General features: G+C 37.1%; 1 protein-coding gene across 3 annotated transcripts in view; it reads right to left on the reverse strand.

The window, feature by feature from the left end:
* Positions 1–22,168, reverse strand: part of supt3h (SPT3 homolog, SAGA and STAGA complex component) — a 174,984-nt gene that overhangs the window by 75,345 nt on the left and 77,471 nt on the right. For all 3 annotated transcript variants that reach the window (XM_066704357.1, XM_066704348.1, XM_066704365.1), the window contains one exon: positions 2,143–2,227. In XM_066704357.1, coding sequence (XP_066560454.1) covers positions 2,143–2,227 — 85 coding nt within the window. The remainder of the gene's footprint in view (positions 1–2,142; positions 2,228–22,168) is intronic.

The raw sequence follows: 22,168 nt of genomic DNA on the forward strand, positions 1-22,168 counted from the left end.
TTAACCAAGTAATATCAGGTTTTGAGGTGATAAATCTCAATTACCTTGAAATATTTAAACAAATATACTTCCTCCAATCCATACTACTATATAAGTTAGCTCCAAAAAACAATAAGTGAAGATCATTGCAAAAGTTGCAACACTGAATATTGGATACTATTTATTTATAAGCTCCATATTTCTGTGAGGATGTTCTTTTTTTAAATCATTATGAAAAGTACATACAGTGAGGGAAAAAAGTATTTGATCCCCTGCTGATTTTGTACGTTTGCCCACTGACAAAAAATGATTAGTCTATAATTTTAATGGTAGGTGTATTTTAACAGTGAGAGACAGAATAACAACAAAAAAATCCAGAAAAACGCATTTCAAAAAAGTTATAAATTGATTTGCATGTTAATGAGGGAAATAAGTAGTTGATCCCCTATCAATCAGCAAGATTTCTGGCTCCCAGGTGTCTTTTATACAGGTAACGAGCTGAGATTAGGAGCACTCTCTTAAAGGTAGTGCTCCTAATCTCAGCTCGTTACCTGTATAAAAGACACCTGTCCACAGAAGCAATCAATCAATCAGATTCCAAACTCTCCACCATGGCCAAGACCAAAGAGCTGTCCAAGGATGTCAGGGACAAGATTGTAGACCTACACAAGGCTGGAATGGGCTATAAGACCATCGCCAAGCAGCTTGGTGAGAAGGTGACAACAGTTGGTGCGATTATTCGCAAATGGAAGAAACACAAAATAACTGTCCGTCTCCCTCGGTCTGGGGCTCCATGCAAGATCTCACCTCGTGGAGTTTCAATGATCATGAGAACGGTGAGGAATCAGCCCAGAACTACACGGGACGATCTTGTTAATGATCTCAAGGCAGCTGGGACCATAGTCACCAAGAAAACAATTGGTAACACACTACGCCGTGAAGGACTGAAATCCTGCAGCGCCCGCAAGGCCCCCCTGCTCAAGAAAGCACATGTACAGGCCCGTCTGAAGTTTGCCAATGAACATCTGAATGATTCAGAGGAGAACTGGGTGAAAGTGTTGTGGTCAGATGAGACCAAAATCGAGCTCTTTGGCATCAACTCAACTCGCCGTGTTTGGAGGAGGAGGAATGACCCCAAGAACACCATCCCCACCGTCAAACATGGAGGTGAAAACATTATGCTTTGGGGTGTTTTTCTGCTAAGGGGACAGGACAACTGCACCGCATCAAAGGGACGATGGACGGGGCCATGTACCATCAAATCTTGGGTGAGAACCTCCTTCCCTCAGCCAGGGCATTGAAAATGGGTCGTGGATGGGTATTCCAGCATGACAATGACCCAAAACACACAGCCAAGGCAACAAAGGAGTGGCTCAAGAAGAAGCACATTAAGGTCCTGGAGTGGCCTAGCCAGTCTCCAGACCTTAATCCCATAGAAAATCTGTGGAGGGAGCTGAAGGTTCGAGTTGCCAAACGTCAGCCTCGAAACCTTAATGACTTGGAGAGGATCTGCAAAGAGGAGGACAAAATCGCTCCTGAGATGTGTGCAAACCTGGTGGCCAACTACAAGAAACGTCTGACCTCTGTGATTGCCAACAAGGGTTTTGCCACCAAGTACTAAGTCGAAGGGGTCAAATACTTATTTCCCTCATTAACATGCAAATCAATTGATAGCTTTTTTGAAATGCGTTTTTCTGGATTTTTTTGTTGTTATTCTGTCTCTCACTGTTAAAATACACCTACCATTAAAATTATAGACTGATAATTTCTTTGTCAGTGGGCAAACGTACAAATCAGCAGGGGATCAAATACTTTTTTCCCTCACTGTATGCCCCTTTAGTGGGTACAGATGATTTTTGCTGAGAATTACCTCAGTTACCAACAGCACTGCTCCCTGGGCTGCCCAACATGAGTGCAAATTCAGACAATTGAGCATCAGGCTGAAAGTATGCTGAGTCGTTGACAGGAATGCAATGTTAATTTGACAAGCAGTAACAATTAGGAATGCAGCCCACGGATTATTAAGTACACCCCATGCACAGTTGGTTGGAAAGGATTCAAAGCAGAGCAGAATAAACTGTTTGAATGTGCATCATTGTTCATAAACGATGTTGAAAAAATCATCATCATCATTAGAATAAGAGAGAAAGAAAAAACAAATACCAGATTGATGAGCTGGGTGTGTACAATGTCTTCTACCAGGGCTGCTGTCTCATGAAGAGGCCGACGGGCATCCCCCAGAGCGAACCTGGAACAGAATGTGCATTTCACATCAGAGGCACTGAGCACCACACACTTGTCAGCACATATAAAGGTGGGATTGTGAGCAACTAACAGAAAGAATAAAAAGTAAAAGAAAGTGCTTTTTTGGCATGCACAATATTGTGCTGTTGAGTATGATTACTGCAATTTGTAGTTAAGAAGAACTAAGATTGTAACTGGCAGTGTGCAAATGACTACCTCTTTGTATTGTATACTTGTATTCCTACTATATGATTTTTCTTAGAAATAACTTTACAAGTTACCTATTTTATCATCACTACTGTTTCAATAAATAAAGGTTCATTTCTAACAAACACCTGCCTGAATATTTAACTTGCACATCACACAGACACATAATATCCCCTTTTCAGTCATGCTGGTCACATACTTTTAAAAATACATTCACCTGGATAACATGCTTAAGTAAAATAATAGTCTAATAGTTAAAATAATAATGGAAAAAAAAACTAAAACGGTACAGGCTGTATCATACAAAGACATTCTTTCAAAACAAAAACAGCCCTCATTTCTACATTAACAGTATTTCTTTAGTGTTGATTTATTTTGATCCTATTCTGCTGTTTTGCTCAAACAAGATTCTCCACAGATTGCATGTTTATATTTAATTCATGTCTTTGGAACACATAACTTAGCAATGGGTTTATTTCAAAGACATACGAAAATCAGCATGAAAATAAGACAAAAACAGACAACTTTAAAAGACTAACTATAACTTATGTAGCTGTGTTGCTCTATCCATACTGTCCACATGTGTTGACCTAGCTAGAAAGCTGGGAAAAAACAGTGTACTGTATTCCAAATAGTAAACTTTCATAAAAGTAGCCTATCTTTTGAGATCTGATATGAACATAATTGTATGTGAAGCTGTATATACTTAACATTAGATCCGTTAAAAAAAACATACATCGACAAATAACAATAGAAAGAAAAACTATCCACAGGACTATTGAAATCAATGGTTCACTAGAAGGGCAGGTCAAACTGGCACAGAGAATCTCATGTAGTTTTATATCTCAGCAGCAGCATGCTGACCATATCGATCCACTGCTGGATGAAGGCTTCCTTAAGATGTTTCCACTTGCATTGATATATAACTTCCCTTTCCACGTCATGCCTGCACAATGTATTATTTCATATCCCCCTCTTTTATATGTTCATCTTCTAGGTATTTTTTAATCTCTTGGGATCCATTCAATAGCATCCTTTGTCCATCTTTGACTTGTTCTTCTTGCAATGTGTCCATTTTAACATGTTCACTCTTTCAAAGATGTCACATACTGTTGTTTGATATGTAATTACTGTATTATGTTAGTGACCAGGTTGTACAGCCATATGTGAGCACTCTGCAGGCAAATGGATAGATTTCCTTTTACCCCCATGATATGCATATATGCATATACACACACACACTATATATATATATATATATATACACTCACCTAAAGGATTATTAGGAACACCATACTAATACTGTGTTTGACCCCCTTTCGCCTTCAGAACTGCCTTAATTCTACGTGGCATTGATTCAACAAGGTGCTGAAAGCATTCTTTAGAAATGTTGGCCCATATTGATAGGATAGCATCTTGCAGTTGATGGAGATTTGTGGGATGCACATCCAGGGCACGAAGATCCCGTTCCACCACATCCCAAAGATGCTCTATTGGGTTGAGATCTGGTGACTGTGGGGGCCAGTTTAGTACAGTGAACTCATTGTCATGTTCAAGAAACCAATTTGAAATGATTCGACCTTTGTGACATGGTGCATTATCCTGCTGGAAGTAGCCATCAGAGGATGGGTACATGGTGGTCATAAAGGGATGGACATGGTCAGAAACAATGCTCAGGTAGGCCGTGGCATTTAAACGATGCCCAATTGGCACTAAGGGGCCTAAAGTGTGCCAAGAAGACATCCCCCACATCATTACACCACCACCACCAGCCTGCACAGTGGTAACAAGGCATGATGGATCCATGTTCTCATTTGTTTACGCCAAATTCTGACTCTACCATCTGAATGTTTCAACAGAAATCGAGACTCATTAGACCAGGCAACATTTTTCCAGTCTTCAACTGTCCAATTTTGGTGAGCTTGTGCAAATTGTAGCCTCTTTTTCCTATTTGTAGTGGAGATGAGTGGTACCCGGTGGGGTCTTCTGCTGTTGTAGCCCATCCGCCTCAAGGTTGTACGTGTTGTGGCTTCACAAATGCTTTGCTGCATACCTCGGTTGTAACGAGTGGTTATTTCAGTCAAAGTTGCTCTTCTATCAGCTTGAATCAGTCGGCCCATTCTCCTCTGACCTCTAGCATCAACAAGGCATTTTCGCCAATAGGACTGCCGCATACTGGATGTTTTTCCCTTTTCACACCATTCTTTGTAAACCCTAGAAATGGTTGTGCGTGAAAATCCCAGTAACTGAGCAGATTGTGAAATACTCAGACCGGCCCGTCTGGCACCAACAACCATGCCACGCTCAAAATTGCTTAAATCACTTTTCTTTCCCATTCAGATATTCAGTTTGGAGTTCAGGAGATTGTCTTGACCAGGACCACACCCCTAAATGCATTGAAGCAACTGCCATGTGATTGGTTGGTTAGATAATTGCATTAATGACAAATTTAACAGGTGTTCCTAATAATCCTTTAGGTGAGTGTATATATATATATATATATATATATATATATATATACATACACACTCACCTAAAGGATTATTAGGAACACCATACTAATACTGTGTTTGACCCCCTTTCGCCTTCAGAACTGCCTTAATTCTACGTGGCATTGATTCAACAAGGTGCTGAAAGCATTCTTTAGAAATGTTGGCCCATATTGATAGGATAGCATCTTGCAGTTGATGGAGATTTGTGGGATGCACATCCAGGGCACGAAGCTCCCGTTCCACCACATCCCAAAGATGCTCTATTGGGTTGAGATCTGGTGACTGTGGGGGCCAGTTTAGTACAGTGAACTCATTGTCATGTTCAAGAAACCAATTTGAAATGATTCGACCTTTGTGACATGGTGCATTATCCTGCTGGAAGTAGCCATCAGAGGATGGGTACATGGTGGTCATAAAGGGATGGACATGGTCAGAAACAATGCTCAGGTAGGCCGTGGCATTTAAACGATGCCCAATTGGCACTAAGGGGCCTAAAGTGTGCCAAGAAAACATCCCCCACACCATTACACCACCACCACCAGCCTGCACAGTGGTAACAAGGCATGATGGATCCATGTTCTCATTCTGTTTACGCCAAATTCGGACTCTACCATCTGAATGTCTCAACAGAAATCGAGACTCATCAGACCAGGCAACATTTTTCCAGTCTTCAACTGTCCAATTTTGGTGAGCTTGTGCAAATTGTAGCCTCTTTTTCCTATTTGTAGTGGAGATGAGTGGTACCCGGTGGGGTCTTCTGCTGTTGTAGCCCATCCGCCTCAAGGTTGTATGTGTTGTGGCTTCACAAATGCTTTGCTGCATACCTCGGTTGTAACGAGTGGTTATTTCAGTCAAAGTTGCTCTTCTATCAGCTTGAATCAGTCGGCCCATTCTCCTCTGACCTCTAGCATCAACAAGGCATTTTCGCCCACAGGACTGCCGCATACTGGATGTTTTTCCCTTTTCACACCATTCTTTGTAAACCCTAGAAATGGTTGTGCGTGAAAATCCCAGTAACTGAGCAGATTGTGAAATACTCAGACCGGCCCGTCTGGCACCAACAACCATGCCATGCTCAAAATTGCTTAAATCACCTTTCTTTCCCATTCAGACATTCAGTTTGGAGTTCAGGAGATTGTCTTGACCAGGACCACACCCCTAAATGCATTGAAGCAACTGCCATGTGATTGGTTGGTTAGATAATTGCATTAATGAGAAATTGAACAGGTGTTCCTAATAATCCTTTAGGTGAGTGTATATATATATATATATATATATATATATATATATATATATATATATATATATATATATATATATATATATATATATATATATATATATATATAGTGTGTGTGTGTATATGCATATATGCATATCATGGGGGTAAAAGGAAATCTACCCATTTGCCTGCAGAGTGCTCACATATGGGATCCCAGTATATATATACACACACAATAGGTATTGTAAGTGCCTCAAACTGGGTGAATTTGCTACTGTACAAGCATATGGTACATCAAAGACAATATTTTAAAACAAGTCAATAAAAGCATAAAAGGCATTTTAAAAGTAGGAGGAACAAACACAAGGGAGCTCAGAAGTCAGAAAGATTTTCACAGCTCTTAAACAAAATTGAGACAAGTCATGAAAGGGTGGTCATTTTATTGCTGCATTTATCAGCTATTCATAAACAAAAAATGTTTTACATATGCTTTTACACAACAACAGCAAACCTGACAGGATGTGGAGCAGCCACTACTCAGACCATATTCATCAAAGTCCATTTTTAGCCTGTATTTCTCTCATTTTATCACATAAAAGGAATGTTTGTCTTTGTTCTTTCTGTTGGGTAAGGAATAGTACGTAACATTCATTAACTTCTGAAGAGATCACCTGATGAGAAATTGCTTAAGTACGGTATCATATGCACCTGCACTCACTCAGCTGTATGGAGCACATGCTCAATAAATGTATCTGGGATGACACACTGGGATTATTTGAGCTGGAAAGCTGTTTTACTTAAATGCAAATTAAAAAAACAATCTAAAACAATTTAGAATGTAGGCCTCACAACTGGCACAACTGTATATAAATCTTTCATGAGACCAGTAAGTACAGAGTAGTTACTGAAAAACATACTGGGGAAATGTTTTGTAATTAATGTCAATGAAGGACGTTTTAATGATAAAAGCATTTTCTCAAAGATTGTATAACATTACATGAATTACATGATTAATTACATGATTGCTTTATAATATGTTATAATATTACATGCCATGTTATAATGCAGTCTATTTATTGGTAAGTAACTCCTATTGTTTGTTCTTACAGTTGGCAGATATCTTGTCCTTCAAGGATGACTGTCAACATTAATTATATTGTGTCCCATAATGTGTGGATTTGAAGTTCTCAAATTTGAACCAACAACTTACTGTGTAGCAAGGGAATACATTATCTTTAAATATCATACTAATATTTTTTGAAGATGTTAAATACTTCAATTCTTGAATACACTGCAGAATTTATTAAACATATTTTTAAGTTGTGGTATGAATACATTTATAACCTAGATATTGTTACATCTTGAAGAATTAAAGCCAAGTGCAGTCACATTGATAACTAGCTTACATTCAAAGAAGCATGAAATTGCCAATTAAAGTACAATAATATGAGAAACAGACTTTTTATGACTCACGATATTGCAATAAAGTTAAGCATAATGATTCATTTTTTTTAAATCCCATAAACAAAAACAGTAGGATGCAATTCAGAAGCCCTACAGTGGATGGTTTTCAAGTGGCGAGCAGCTATTGAGCGATCAGATATTTAGTATCACTTGTATACACCTCTTATGGCTGTTTAACTTATCCATTTACAATTGCTGAGTGTTGTTTACAGTTTCGTAGCTTTATCTTCACTTTTTTTTTCCCCCCACACTACCTCTGCCAAATGCTTTCCCACATTCAGAAAGCTCGATATCAGCGTGGTGGTTTCCTCAGAAAGATGTGAAAACCACCGCAGAGCCACAGACACTTCCTTTTTCTCTTCAGAGATATACGTGTATAATTTGCACAATGGAAGTATGCATATCTTTCAACTTCAAATTTCAAAGAATGCTTATATACTATAAGAAACACTGTGAGGTATGAAAATAATTTCAGCACCATTTTAATGTCAGTCTGATTTGACAGCATGATAAATGTCTGGCTTCCAGTTAAAATGTGTGTGGCATTTATTCAGCATTTCTTAATAAACAAGAAGTTGAGAGATTGTCAGGGTGTGAAGGTTGAGACTATAATCGTAATCCCAACCAACCTTTACATCTAAAAAGCACAATGTGTGTTGACTTACTGTTGGAAACCTTTAGTGTGTATGTGGTGGGGGGTTATACAGAAATCTGACTAAAAATATGTCAATTTTATAATGAGAGCTTCTGAATTCAATCCTTTAAGATACTATACCATTACCTCTTTAAAATATTAGAAATCAATGAATATCTACATTACATTATAATAATATACATTAATATATTATTTGCAATAACAAGGAAAGAAGAAAAAACGAATGCAGGATAGAATCCTCTGTAAGATTGTACTTCACAGCAGTGTCCATGTCGCCGCTATAATTTCAAAATGTATGTAAACAGTACTCAGTGTTAAGGGTCCCAGTTAGCTTTGCAGGTGGTCTACAAAACATTTTGAGCTCACTGTGCTACAAGCACACCTAAACACAGGAAACCTGAGCTGCCTCCAACTAGTCTTGATGAAACAAAGTGCTGTGTGTAGGAGGGTATTGATTTTAAAAGAAATATGCATGACAGATGGACTACCCTACACTATGTTACAAAACCAAACTGATTTTTCATTTATAAAAGGCCAATTTAGTGGGAATAGTACACTGTTTTAGAGTTAGATATTCTACGTGTTTATTTGCTGAGGAATATTTTGTTTGTTTTACACAACTCTGAAAAGAGCTCAATCTCAGCTGTGACAAGAACACAAAAAACAGAACTCTCCTTCATCAGAAGAAACACCGAAGCTATGGTATTTTGCTGTGCTGTTTAGCAATGAGTCCTTAGTTTTTCCATAATTGCCCAAGGATTCCCATTCCTTTCACTTTTAGATGTTTGAGGCGTGTGAAGGGCGTGAAATACGTTGACATACTACATCATTCTTGGCAGTTAAATGCAGTTAATGACCCGGAGTGTTAATAGTTTTATTAAACTGATAACCAGAGAGGATTAATACATTGAGAGAGCTGTCTGACTGAGTTGGTGTTCCATCTAGTTTTTTTAACGAGTTCAAAATAAAAAAATCAGCAGACACTTTAACAGAAAAGAAAAATACCACTATCACATAGCAGAAAAAGGAGAGTTTGAATATCTAAATATCCAAGTTTTGCAAAGAAATTGCTGAGCTCTTCAATTAATTATTGATCCCAAATTATAAATATATATTTACATAAATATACATGCAAAAAATAACAAAAAAGGTCTCCTTGAAAAAGAAAGCTGGAGATCACTAGCAGAGCGCTGTCAATTACGTTTTACTACATCCCCATTTCATTTCTTTTCTTCACATAAATACATTTTTAATGTAACAAATCCTGATGACTGCCAAAGGAAAATCTATAATTTACTCCAGTTGCATAATTTATTCCATTTGTTTAGTCACAAAGGGCTTCAGTTCTGACCAGGAAACTATCGAGACAACTGTCTTTCTAGAATCGCAGACTGGACAGTGATCAATCATTTCTCTCTCAGCAAAATGAGGAAAAGTTTTTCTGTAGTCTCAACAACGCCTCCAAAATAAAGTGCAGTTTATAGGGCTGGAGGAAATTCAGTTTCAGAGCCCCATCAAAAGACTTTGATAAAAGCAATTAGGGAGAATGGAAAGAAAAACATAAAATGTATCAAATACATAGTGCAATAAACATGACTATAATTGTGAACATACGGTGTGCCCTAAACAAGTGCCTTCTACATTTAGTCTTTTCCGTATTTCAACATGCCATATGATAGAGCTTTGTTCATAACTGCTGGGTGTACTGTACTGGGGAGCCTATGTGTCTGTTCACACAAGCACAATCCCTGGTTCTGTTCCTTCACTTCCACACTTGTATTTATTTTTAAAGTAACAGCAATTGTGTGAATGTTAGCCGGGGCTGGTTTATTGACCCCAGCTAAGTAGATTTATACAGCATTGAGAACTGCATGCTTTTGTCTACATTATACATTCTTCAGTGCATAGTAGTGTATATTTGTTTGCGGTATAGCAGTCCTCTCTCCATCTGTCTCTCTTAATATGATTAATACTGTGTGTGAAGGCATATACTGCCCCACAGAGAAGCCCCCCATTGATGACTCAAGGAGGTTTTAAACACATGTTAAATACAGTAGTAACTTAAGAATTTGCTAAGAGCCAGGTCTCTCAGAGATGGTGTTAAATAATATATATTTCAATTCCACACATCAGAAAATAATTGTAATGGTGCAGGCACTGAACCAAATGTCAGTTTTCCACAACAGCAGTTTTCATTCATTTATTAGCTAAGAGTAAACCTCCAGGATTTCACTGGTGTGTATCTTAAAGTGTTTATAATAACAAAGCTGGATTTAAGTAATAATAATAATAATAATAATAATAATAATAATAATAATAATTATTATTATTATTATTATTATTATTATTATTATTATTAAAAAAGTAAAACAGAAAAGAAGAAATACACAAATAGTTAATAAAATAGTGAATATTAACAGTTTCTAAATCTATTATCTTGTAAGTATTAAGATTAGGAGGGGTTAACTTGCTTTACCACAATCTGGTGCTCAACTTTTACATATTACAAGTTGAAAGTGTCCAATGTCTGAAGCAGACAACATTTCATACAAACAGACCTGTGTGTATTTATTTTAATTTAACATACTGTATCTGTGTGTATGTGTTTGTGTATATGTTTCAGTTTTTCATATTTCCACATAAAACATATGTAACATAAAACCAATGTCACCTTACAATAAGTGATTTTGAGTTTCAATGTTTTAAAATAAAACATCAAACAGAATGAAATGTCAATGTACCATTTGTAATTCTGTAATATGAGAAAATTGGTCAGTTGTCTGAATACTTTTGCAATGCACTGTGTGTGTGTATATAAATTACTGTGCAAAGGTTTTAGGCAAGTGTGAAGAAATGCTTATGATTATATTTATTAATTAACTAAATGAAAAGTGACTGAACAGAAGAAAAATCTACATCAATCCGTATTTGGTGTGACCACCCTTTGCCTTCAAAACAAATTCAATTCTTCTAGGTACACTTGGACACAGTTTTTGAAGGAACTCGGCAGGTAGGCCAAATCCCCAACTCTATTTGCAGAAATGCAGCCTAAAACTTGCAAGGAACCTCCACCATGCTTCACTGTTGCCTGCAGACACTCATTCATGTACAGCCACATATTTCAACTTTAGACTCATCAGTCCAGAGCACCTGCTGCCATTTTTCTGCACCCCAGTTCCTGTGTTTTCATGCATAGTTGAGTCGCTTGGCCTTGTTTCCACGTCGGAGGTATGGCTTTTTGGCCGCAAGTCTTTCATGAAGGCCACTTCTGACCAGACTTCTTCGGACAGTAGATGGGTGTACCAGGGTCCCACTGTTTTCTGCCAATTCTGAGCTGCTGGCACTGCTGGACATCTTCCGATTGCGAAGGGAAGTAAGCATGATGCGTCTTTCATCTGCTGCAGTAAGTTTCCTTGGCCGACCACTGCGTCTACGATCCTCAACGTTGCCCGTTTCTTTGTGCTTCTTCAAAAGAGCTTGGACAGCACATCTGGAAATCCCTGTCTGCCTTGAAATTTGTGCCTGGGAGAGACCTTGCTGATGCAGTATGACTACCTTGTGTCTTGTTGCTGTGCCCAGTCTTGCCATGGTGTATGACTTTTGACAGTAAACTTTCTTCAGCAGCCTCACCTTGTTAACTGAGTTTGGCTGTTCCTCACCCAGTTTTATTCCTCCTACACAGCTGTTTCTGCTTCAGTTAATGATTGTGTTTCAACCTACATATTGAATTGATGATCATTAGCACCTGTTTGGTATAATTGTTTAATCAGACACCTGACTATATGCCTACAAAATCCCTGACTTTGTGCAAGTCTACCTAGAAGAATTGATGCTGTTTTGCAGGCAAAGGGTGGTCACACCAAATATGGATTTGATTTAGATTTTCCTTCTGTTAACTCATATTGCATTTAGTCAATTGATAAATATAATTTATTAACATGTCTATTTTTGAAAGCATTCTTACTTTACAGCATTTTTTCACACCTGTCTAAAACCTTTGCACAGTACTAATATACACTCACCTAAAGGATTATTAGGAACACCATACTAATACTGTGTTTGACCCCCTTTCGCCTTCAGAACTGCCTTAATTCTACGTGGCATTGATTCAACAAGGTGCTGAAAGCATTCTTTAGAAATGTTGGCCCATATTGATAGGATAGCATCTTGCAGTTGATGGAGATTTGTGGGATGCACATCCAGGGCATGAAGCTCCCATTCCACCACATCCCAAAGATGCTCTATTGAGTTGAGATCTGGTGACTGTGGGGGCCAGTTTAGTACAGTGAACTCATTGTCATGTTCAAGAAACCAATTTGAAATGATTCGACCTTTGTGACATGGTGCATTATCCTGCTGGAAGTAGCCATCAGAGGATGGGTACATGGTGGTCATAAAGGGATGGACATGGTCAGAAACAATGCTCAGGTAGGCCGTGGCATTTAAACGATGCCCAATTGGCACTAAGGGGCCTAAAGTGTGCCAAGAAAACATCCCCCACACCATTGCACCACCACCACCAGCCTGCACAGTGGTAACAAGGCATGATGGATCCATGTTCTCATTCTGTTTATGCCAAATTCTGACTCTACCATCTGAATGTCTCAACATAAATCGAGACTCATCAGACCAGGCAACATTTTTCCAGTCTTCAACTGTCCAATTTTGGTGAGCTTGTGCAAATTGTAGCCTCTTTTTCCTATTTGTAGTGGAGATGAGTGGTACCCGGTGGGGTCTTCTGCTGTTGTAGCCCATCCGCCTCAAGGTTGTACGTGTTGTGGCTTCACAAATGCTTTGCTGCATACCTGGGTTGTAACGAGTGGTTATTTCAGTCAAAGTTGCTCTTCTATCAGCTTGAATCAGTCGGCCCATTCTTCTCTGACCTCTAGCATCAACAAGGCATTTTCGCCCACAGGACTGCTGCATACTGGATGTTTTTCCCTTTTCACACCATTCTTTGTAAACCCTAGAAATGGTTGTGCGTGAAAATCCCAGTAACTGAGCAGATTGTGAAATACTCAGACCGGCCCGTCTGGCACCAACAACCATGCCACGCTCAAAATTGCTTAAATCACCTTTCTTTCCCATTCAGACATTCAGTTTGGAGTTCAGGAGATTGTCTTGACCAGGACCACACCCCTAAATGCATTGAAGCAACTGCCATGTGATTGGTTGGTTAGATAATTGCATTAATGAGAAATTGAACAGGTGTTCCTAATAATCCTTTAGGTGAGTGTATATATATATATATATATATATATATATATATATACACACACACACACAGCTCTGGAAAAAAATAAGAGACCACATTTTCTTAAATCAGCATCTCTACATGTATGGCAGCCATTCCATCCCATTCATAATTTTATTTGGAATTTGGGAGAAATATTGTCAGTAGTTTATATAATAAAACAAAAATGTTAATTTTACTCAAATAAATCGTAAAACCAGAGAAACTGATAATTTTGCAGTGGTCTCTTTATTTTTCCCAGAGCTATGCATATGTTATGTCTAAATCAGCACTGGAAGAAATCAAATGAAGATGGAAATGGGACGGAGTACATTTGGAAGAAAAATCTATTTCCCTCAAGAGAAAAGTATTTAATCAATGCATCCTACCAGTGCTCACTTTATGGTTATGAAACCTGCTCACCAAATGCAAAAATGTTACAGAATGTTACAGACACAAAGACGCATGAAATAACAAGAGATGAATGAAAATAAATGAAATGCCCCGAGAACAAACAAAAACATGTGACGTCATTGAAAGAGTGAAAATGTAAAAATGGCAATGGGCCAGAATAAATTTCAAAAACAGATCAAAGATGAACAAAGGAAGCTATCAAATAGATCCAAAGAGATGAAAAAAGACAGAGAAGACAACATTAAAGATGGAAAGATTAAATCATAAACTGTGCAGGCATGACATGGAAAGGAGAAGCTGTAGACAGAAGAAAATGGAAACATCTTGGGGAGGCCTTCATCCAGCAGTGTACTGATACGGGCGGTAATGGTGATGATACATATATAATAATACCTTTATTACATTTTTCTTGGGTTCTTCTAGGAACCCCCTCAAATAACTTTTTATGGTTTCCTTAAAGGTTCTTACTGGACCCATTTCTTCTTAGAGTGTATGGTGATACATGCATGTCTTCTACATACAAAAAAGAAGGCTAATGATGCAACAGCCCATTAAGAGAACTTCACTTGTCTGACATATCCATTCACAAGTCTGCCAGAGAAGGGAAGAAACTGCTTTTGTGTAAATTCACCACATCCCCTTTCATTACACAAGTTCAGAAATAAAGTTTATACAAGGAAAATAATTCTACTCCGCTCTACTTATTGTATGGTGTAATTAATCACGATAATAATAATAATAATAATAATAATAATAATGGCAACAATATACAGTATATGTGTATATCGTAAAATAATTAAGCCCCCTCCAAATAATAAACCAAATCAAAATCAAATAAATGAATATCTATCTTAACTTATTATTAGTTTCACATAGCAATAATATTTCCTGGGTAAGATGAGAATGAAGTAAGATTAATTCTTCGGATTTCCTTAATCAAACCCTGAAGGCCTATTCAGTCTTAATGCAGTCATTCATAACAAGGGGTTTACTAAATAACCCCAGGGTCAAATCAAGCACAGTAATCACCACATAATTAAGGCAGAAAGAGAAGATTTGGTTATGAACGAATGGACATCATAGGGTTTAGGAGAGTTATATCCATTTTTCATAGGTCAAGTACATGGGATCTAGAAGCTTCTTCGTCTGAGTCCACAAAAAAGTCAGATCTGTGAATTATTATTATTATTATTATTATTATTATTATTATTATTATTATTTATTTATTGGCAGACACCCTTATCCAGGGCGACTTACAAAATATAAGCCCAATACAGAGTTCAAAAATACAGTTCAGTACAAGTCAAAACATTACAAATTCAAATTTACATAATACAGTGAAATTCAAAGCATAATACATTTTACAATTGTCTGTAATGTCTGTAAAAGCATCTGCGGAAAGAGGCAGAACTTTATAAAGCCTATCCTGCATATCTTTCCTGAAGGGCTGAATAGAAACATCTTAACAACATATATATATATATATATATATATTTTTTTTTTTCCCACAAATAACTCTACTGAATGAATGGTCATTAATGCTTTCTCACCCTCTGAACTAATATCCAGAAGAGACAGGTAGCAGCTAAGTTCCTGTTAATATTTCAATGGGAAATAAATGTCTGATTATACCAAAAAAAAAGATAAAAGCTTTGCTTGAAATAACTGATTAGTTTTTATGCAACTTTCATTTTTGGAAGCACCTGAACACACACTCATTTCTTACCAGTGCTCATTAGTTTTATACAATTATTTGGACTGGCATCTTACCTCTTCACTAAACAGTGCAAGTGCCAACAAGTGGAGGATATAACAAAAGATTAGCTACCTACAGGAGAGCTCAAAAACACAGAAATAATTACGGATAGAAAATTATGTTCTGGTTCTAGAAATAGTGATACTATGAATATAAAATCACGATGGATCATGGCCTTTTAGAATTATGTAGATTCAATCTGCATCACTTTGGCAAATCCTCTGTGAAAATTGTAAAGTATCCACAAAAGGCAAATCAGCAGGGGGCCCATTTGAAAGCAGCAGCAACCTGCAAGTAGACTTGAGGCAACTGCCAGTTGCTGAAGATCTTACATGACTTCACATCAGCTTTTGTTAATTCTGTGGACCTGTCATGTATAGGATGCTTTGCAGGCTGCATGTTCAAGAATACTTACAGAACTGATTACAAAATTCTGAGTACTACTGTTTCATGAGAGCACTGTTGGGCTATTGAGCATACTGGTGGATAAAGCCGCCACAAGGCATCTCATGACACACAGAGCCATTACGGTGTTAAAACCAACATGAATCTCTGTGGACAGTCGTTTTTAAATGTCTTTACAATTATCCAAGGCTGGAACAGCTTTGTAAATATCAAAGTCAAACTATGTTTGTAGGCATGTTTTAGTACGGAAGCTTATTAGCGCCACAGAGAAAATAAATATATTGTATTAATACAAGATAATATTGCATAATTTCAAAATAATAATTGTGTTAATATGAGATATTGCGTAATTGTGCAATAATTATTGCATTAATACAAGATAATATTGTGTCACTTCGCAATAAATATTGTGTTAATATAAGATACTATTGCATAATTTCGCAATAATTATTGCGTTAATACGAGATAAGCATGCTTCCAGATTCAGATCATTCTTTAGAATAGGAGGTTCAGCGGAACCTTCACCAGTCTGGAGTTGGAAGAGGAACTACTCTACAGCACGGTAAGCTTTATTCTGATTAAACAATGTGCAAAATACGCAACATTATCTCATATTAATGCAATAATTGTTTTTTTCTCTGTGGCGCTAATAAGCTTCCGTATTTTAGAATACTTGAACTGGATTTTTTTTTTTAAATATCACATGAAATATTTTGCTGCAAATCAAGAACAAATCAACAATATTCTATATAGTGCCTTTCACAACCAATCCATCATACTCCATCAAAATATTTGGAGAAGTGTAGAAGTTCTGTTTTTCATTATATGTATTAGTGCATTTAAAGGCGCATTCGGAGTATTTTTAAACCTATAAAGTCTTGTTTATTACCCTGTTAAAATAAATAAATTAATAATATAAAAAAGCTTATTTTCAAATATTATTCATACAGGGTAATGAAGAAAATATGGGGATAATTTTCCCAAAATAAACCAGATGCACTTTTTCAAAAACAGACTCTTGACTCCTATGTCTGTGTAACACTGTTTATTTCTCATACTTATAACTGACCTTGTCTGGCAGAAAAAGAAAACTGGAAACTGATTCCACCACTATTAGTTAACAGACTCACCAACAGAAGAAATTACAGGGGGTGTGTATGTTTCGCTTTGATTCTTAAACCCACATTGTTATAATTTTGGAAACGCTTTAATTTTAAATTACTACTCTTACTGACAAAAAACCTACATAATAAATATTTCTGTAGCCTTTAAATGTCAGTGACAAGTGGAGGCGCTGAGAATATTCATACAATGTTGATTAATTGGCTGAAATATGCCTCTATACATTACATGGTGCAGAATACCAGGCTGTTGGATAGGGGTGGCATGAAAATAAAACAGGGGAATTACCCGTGGTCTGTCTGAGCATTAACTGTTTCTTAAAAGCCATCTGAACTTAACACCACTATTGCCCACAGTAACGGATTCAGCCAGCCCTTTTGCCAAATCTAAATCCAAGTTAGCGAACGCAAACTACAGTCAAACAAAACACTGGGCCTATTTATTCTATTGGCAGTTATAAGGAAGGCTTCTGTGAAGAGCTGTGTTCTCAGCCTGGCACTGAGTAAAGTGAAGAAACAGGTAGGATTAGTGAGTTGTAACACAACGTTCCAGGGTTGTTCACCCAGCCACATGAGTCCTAAAAATCCCAAGAGCACCCCAAATATGAAAAAATAACTGAAACCTTTAAAGATGCACTTGAGCGAAGAGCTGGCCAAACTGGTTTCCTTTGATACCCTGTATTCAAAAGTAAGAAACACTTAAAGGTGAGTTAAGGTCACACTGAGACCATCTTCAATATAATACCCATTTTTCTACAATAGGCTGCACTGTTTTGTATGCACTACATGCTGACATCATGCTTTAAATGGTGCCAACAGACCTCATTACAGTTAATAGACCACATTGGAGGACATTAGATTTGAACCTAATCCTGGCCAAGTCAGTTTTTTGAAGATGGATCCCTGGCCCCCATCTCCACTTACAGAATTTTTATGTACCCTTTTTTCTACACAGAAAAAACAGAAGAATCTTAAAATAACAGGAATCTTGGTCATAAAACTACTTTTTATATCAACTTTTCTCAACAAAGGTTATATTTAGCAAACAGCCTATATTGATTTACGTGTTCCCAATAGAGAGCCCAAGACATTAACCAAAAATGTTGTTAATTACTTTCTTCTCGTTTATTAATGGAAACCTAATATTGCAAATACTTCACAGATGTCTACAGAAGTGCTATCCGGATATTGAATGCGATGCCACTTCAGTATGTTTTACATTACTCTTTGGCATCACTTAATGTTTATATTGAAAAAAGGCAAAGCCCTTATCCATATTTCGCACGTACAAGTTAGATAAATCCTTTTCAGTGCCACTAAGCATTGCTTGCTTATAATATTTCATTTTAATGCCAGATAGTTTAGTTTCCAAATGTATTTGTGCAGACACAGTGAAGATTTCGATCAAATAATTATAAATATATCTGTAATTCAGCTCCTTTATAACACTGTTGTTTCATTCCCCCCTGTAATATTTCTCTCAAATTAATAATAATGAAAACAATGTCAAAACACAGGACTTAAAAATGGTCATGTCAGTTATAATTCAGGTTTATATTTCATTTTAAGCCAATTTGATGAACTCAAGCAGGTGTTTGAAGTTTGCATACATATTTGGAGGAGAAAAGTGATAGATAAAATGTGATGCAAAAATCTGCTAAATTTGAGGAATTGGGCTGACTGACAGGGAAACCAAGTCACCGGGATCTGCCATTCCTCTCCCCTTACGGTAAAGCTTTTTAACATGAAAAAATTACATATTTTAAAATATTTTTTACAGCTTTGTCTGGAACATTTTAAATATAGCAGAGTAAATTCTTCCAAATTTGAATTCCAAAACAATGATCTGAAATCCTTAATGAGCGTAACATAGGGGTAAGTCTGAGTGCAGTCGAGTCATTTAAACATTTCAGTCCAGGCTGTGAGCAGAACATTCCATTGCCTCCAGAACATTTTAGGATTTGAAAAAATGTTTAGGATCCACTTTTTCATCCACCTTCAGAATGTGACACAAACGAATCAGAGGCTCAATATATGGCTCAAAAACAACACATGTAATGTGACGGTGCAGATTCTTCAGAAATAAAACACAACATGTGTAAGATTAATGAAGGTCACTTTTCTTATCTACAGTGCTCTGCCACCTCAATACAACAAAGGAGCAGGTTGGTATTCATCATGGCTCTGACCTACAGCAAACACTGATCGTCAGCTCAACACACCATGCTCAATTTGATCATTCGCTGTTCTGCGTTCTTTCATCCTACATCACAGGTCCATCATTAAGTTTACATAGAAACACTTAAAAGTATTTAAATGTAGAATATTGACCAGAACATTTCCAGGCACTACTGGCAACTGGTTAAGAACATTAAAAAAATAAGAAAATTCTGTCACGAAAAAAATAAGATGTAGTCAGTCTGGAGCCCCACATGTTAATTTTGTCCTTGATCTTCTTTCCAGGCTTAATCTTTTTTCTGCTTATATTTCAGACGCTACATCTTCTTGGAAAAAGACAAAAAGTCATTTATAAGCAGCATTCCTGCCCCTGAAAAAAATATATAACTCATTGGTCACAAAATGGTAGTACTTTGACAATGTTTGGTAATTTCTCTATGAAGATCATCTCTAATCTGACAGGTTACTCCATTGCTTCCCATTCTTGAGATCTTTCAATGCTTGTAAAGACATTCCATTAGCTCTGCCGTTTCTGGTCTCAGGCTTTGTAAACGTTCTCTATAAGTCTTTCCAGAGCAAACTTATTACTACAGCTCATTCTTCTCTGATAACACAACACGGCACCAAAAGCCTAAACTAAATCAAATTTGTCAGAATGTTATTTTTTCATCATCTCTCTCTTCACTGCACAGTCGAGTTCAGCAGAGTCCCGATGTTTCCTGTCAGTCTTCTTTAGTGTACTGACTTCTACCTTAATTTCCTTGACTGTTTTACTCACTGTTAAATTACACAGAGAACAATAATCTTGATACTTCTTGTCTGGATTTCTCAGACCCACGATGGCCAATAATTCCTCCTCTTGTAAACATGTTTATATATGTCATGCAATTTCAGTCTTAATTTTCCAGCTGCTATTGGAGTGAAAAAGTCTGCCCATTGAAAGGATCTATCTTCTCACCAAAATGCAGAATAACGTAAACAAATTGTAGCTGCAGAAAAAAAAAAAAAGCTTCTTTAAATGTAGACTATATTTGGATACAATGCATCTTATGACACGTTGGACGATGTCCCTCTCAAATAAACAGAACAAAATAATTTAATTAAACAGATATCAACTAATTTTGGATTCCACCAACAAGTAAAATAACAAATGCAAAGCAATGCACCCAAGCCCACAGCCCAAATAATATTGTGCAGTTTTACCCCAATGTATGCTTTGAAATACATTTTCAGTCTGTGTTTGCCTACCAAGCTGGACAGCACTTTTTCCAGCTGCGCTGTGCTTACGGAAAGGGTGGGTCTGGGTGTGTCCGGCTCTATTTTAAGACTGCAGAGCGCACTACTGTGAGAGTAATGTATATACCTGATTCGCATCTGGGATATAACAGAATAAGATGAAGCAGCAGAGGAATCTTTTTGTTGTTGTTGTTGGCGGGTGGGGAGGGAGGTGCTTTGTAACCTTCATGTAATTAAAAAGTGCTTACTGAACACAATGCCGTATTACAGAGCAGATGTAGAACTGCACAGGGTGAATCCAAGAAAGTCAATGTTGTGACCAAGTGTTATTATCACTATAATTGTGTGTGTGTCTGTTCTAATTTGTAATTATATGTGAGCCATTATGTAAAGTACTCCTGAGTCATTACAACATCTTGATGTTTTTTCCTTAACAGATATTATGCCTGAGTTGAAATCCTTTCGAAGTAAAGTGTGAACCTCTGACAAAAAAAACAAAAACAAACAAAAAAACTAACAAACAAACAAAGCATACTTTCTGGCACCATTTACAACATTACATATAGAGTCTGTTATTGTGTGCAGCACTCTTGCCAGGGAAATCATGACATTCGGAGCCCATTACACAAGGAAACTTATTTGAAATACAAATTTCAACTGACTCACTGTGTGAAAACAGTAGTATGTGTGCATTCATACTGCATTGTAAAAACACCTGTTTGCTGTGACTACATGTGAATGACTGTATAAAATCTTATAAAACAAATTATATACGGATTTGCTCATAAGGTTAGAAACTCAATGCCATAATTAATTACTGAAGCTGACTAAAGACGAGTCTGGAATTAACTAGCCACAAATTAAAGTGCTACACATACCTCATATTGTAAAATAAAACTAAAGAAAATATAAGTCCAAGAAATGTCACAATGATAGGACAATCAAACACTACAGATTGTATTGTGTACATCAATAAATTAGCATGTCATTTAAATTTGCATTTTTATTATTAAACATTGAAGTGACATCACTGCTGTGCATTACAGCTTTGTAAAAGGGACCAAAAGATATTAAACTAATAACACTGATAAAAAGTTTACATTCCTAACTACAATCCCAAGTTGTGTGTTTTGGGGGGGCGACTTGCATGTGTTATGTCAACAAAAAGGTGTGCTTTATCACCAGTCAGTTAGTCTCAAAAGTGAAAGCTAAAGGCTCTCATATATCCCCCCCTACTGCTGCCGCTCTCACCCAAATCCCCTGCAGATTACCTTATTATAAACATATGTTACCTGTAAATCACAAGCGTTTCTTTGGCAACCAGATGATAAAGAGATAAGTGGGTGGTTATTAATATATATTTTTTGGTAATCATGTTAAATCTCCTCATATTTTCAGAGAAACAAAAATCAAACGTCTGAGCCAGGCAGAAGGGATATGTGGAATCCCCCAGAAGATGTAGAGGTTTATCCTATCAGCTCTGCTAGCTTTGTAAAAGGATAGGTGCACGGGGGGAGCCCATGTGTTTCAAACTGTGATGCTGATTGGACTTCTAAAAGAGG

This window comes from Amia ocellicauda, chromosome 1, assembly GCF_036373705.1.
Source record: "Amia ocellicauda isolate fAmiCal2 chromosome 1, fAmiCal2.hap1, whole genome shotgun sequence".
NCBI classification, from domain to species: domain Eukaryota; kingdom Metazoa; phylum Chordata; class Actinopteri; order Amiiformes; family Amiidae; genus Amia; species Amia ocellicauda.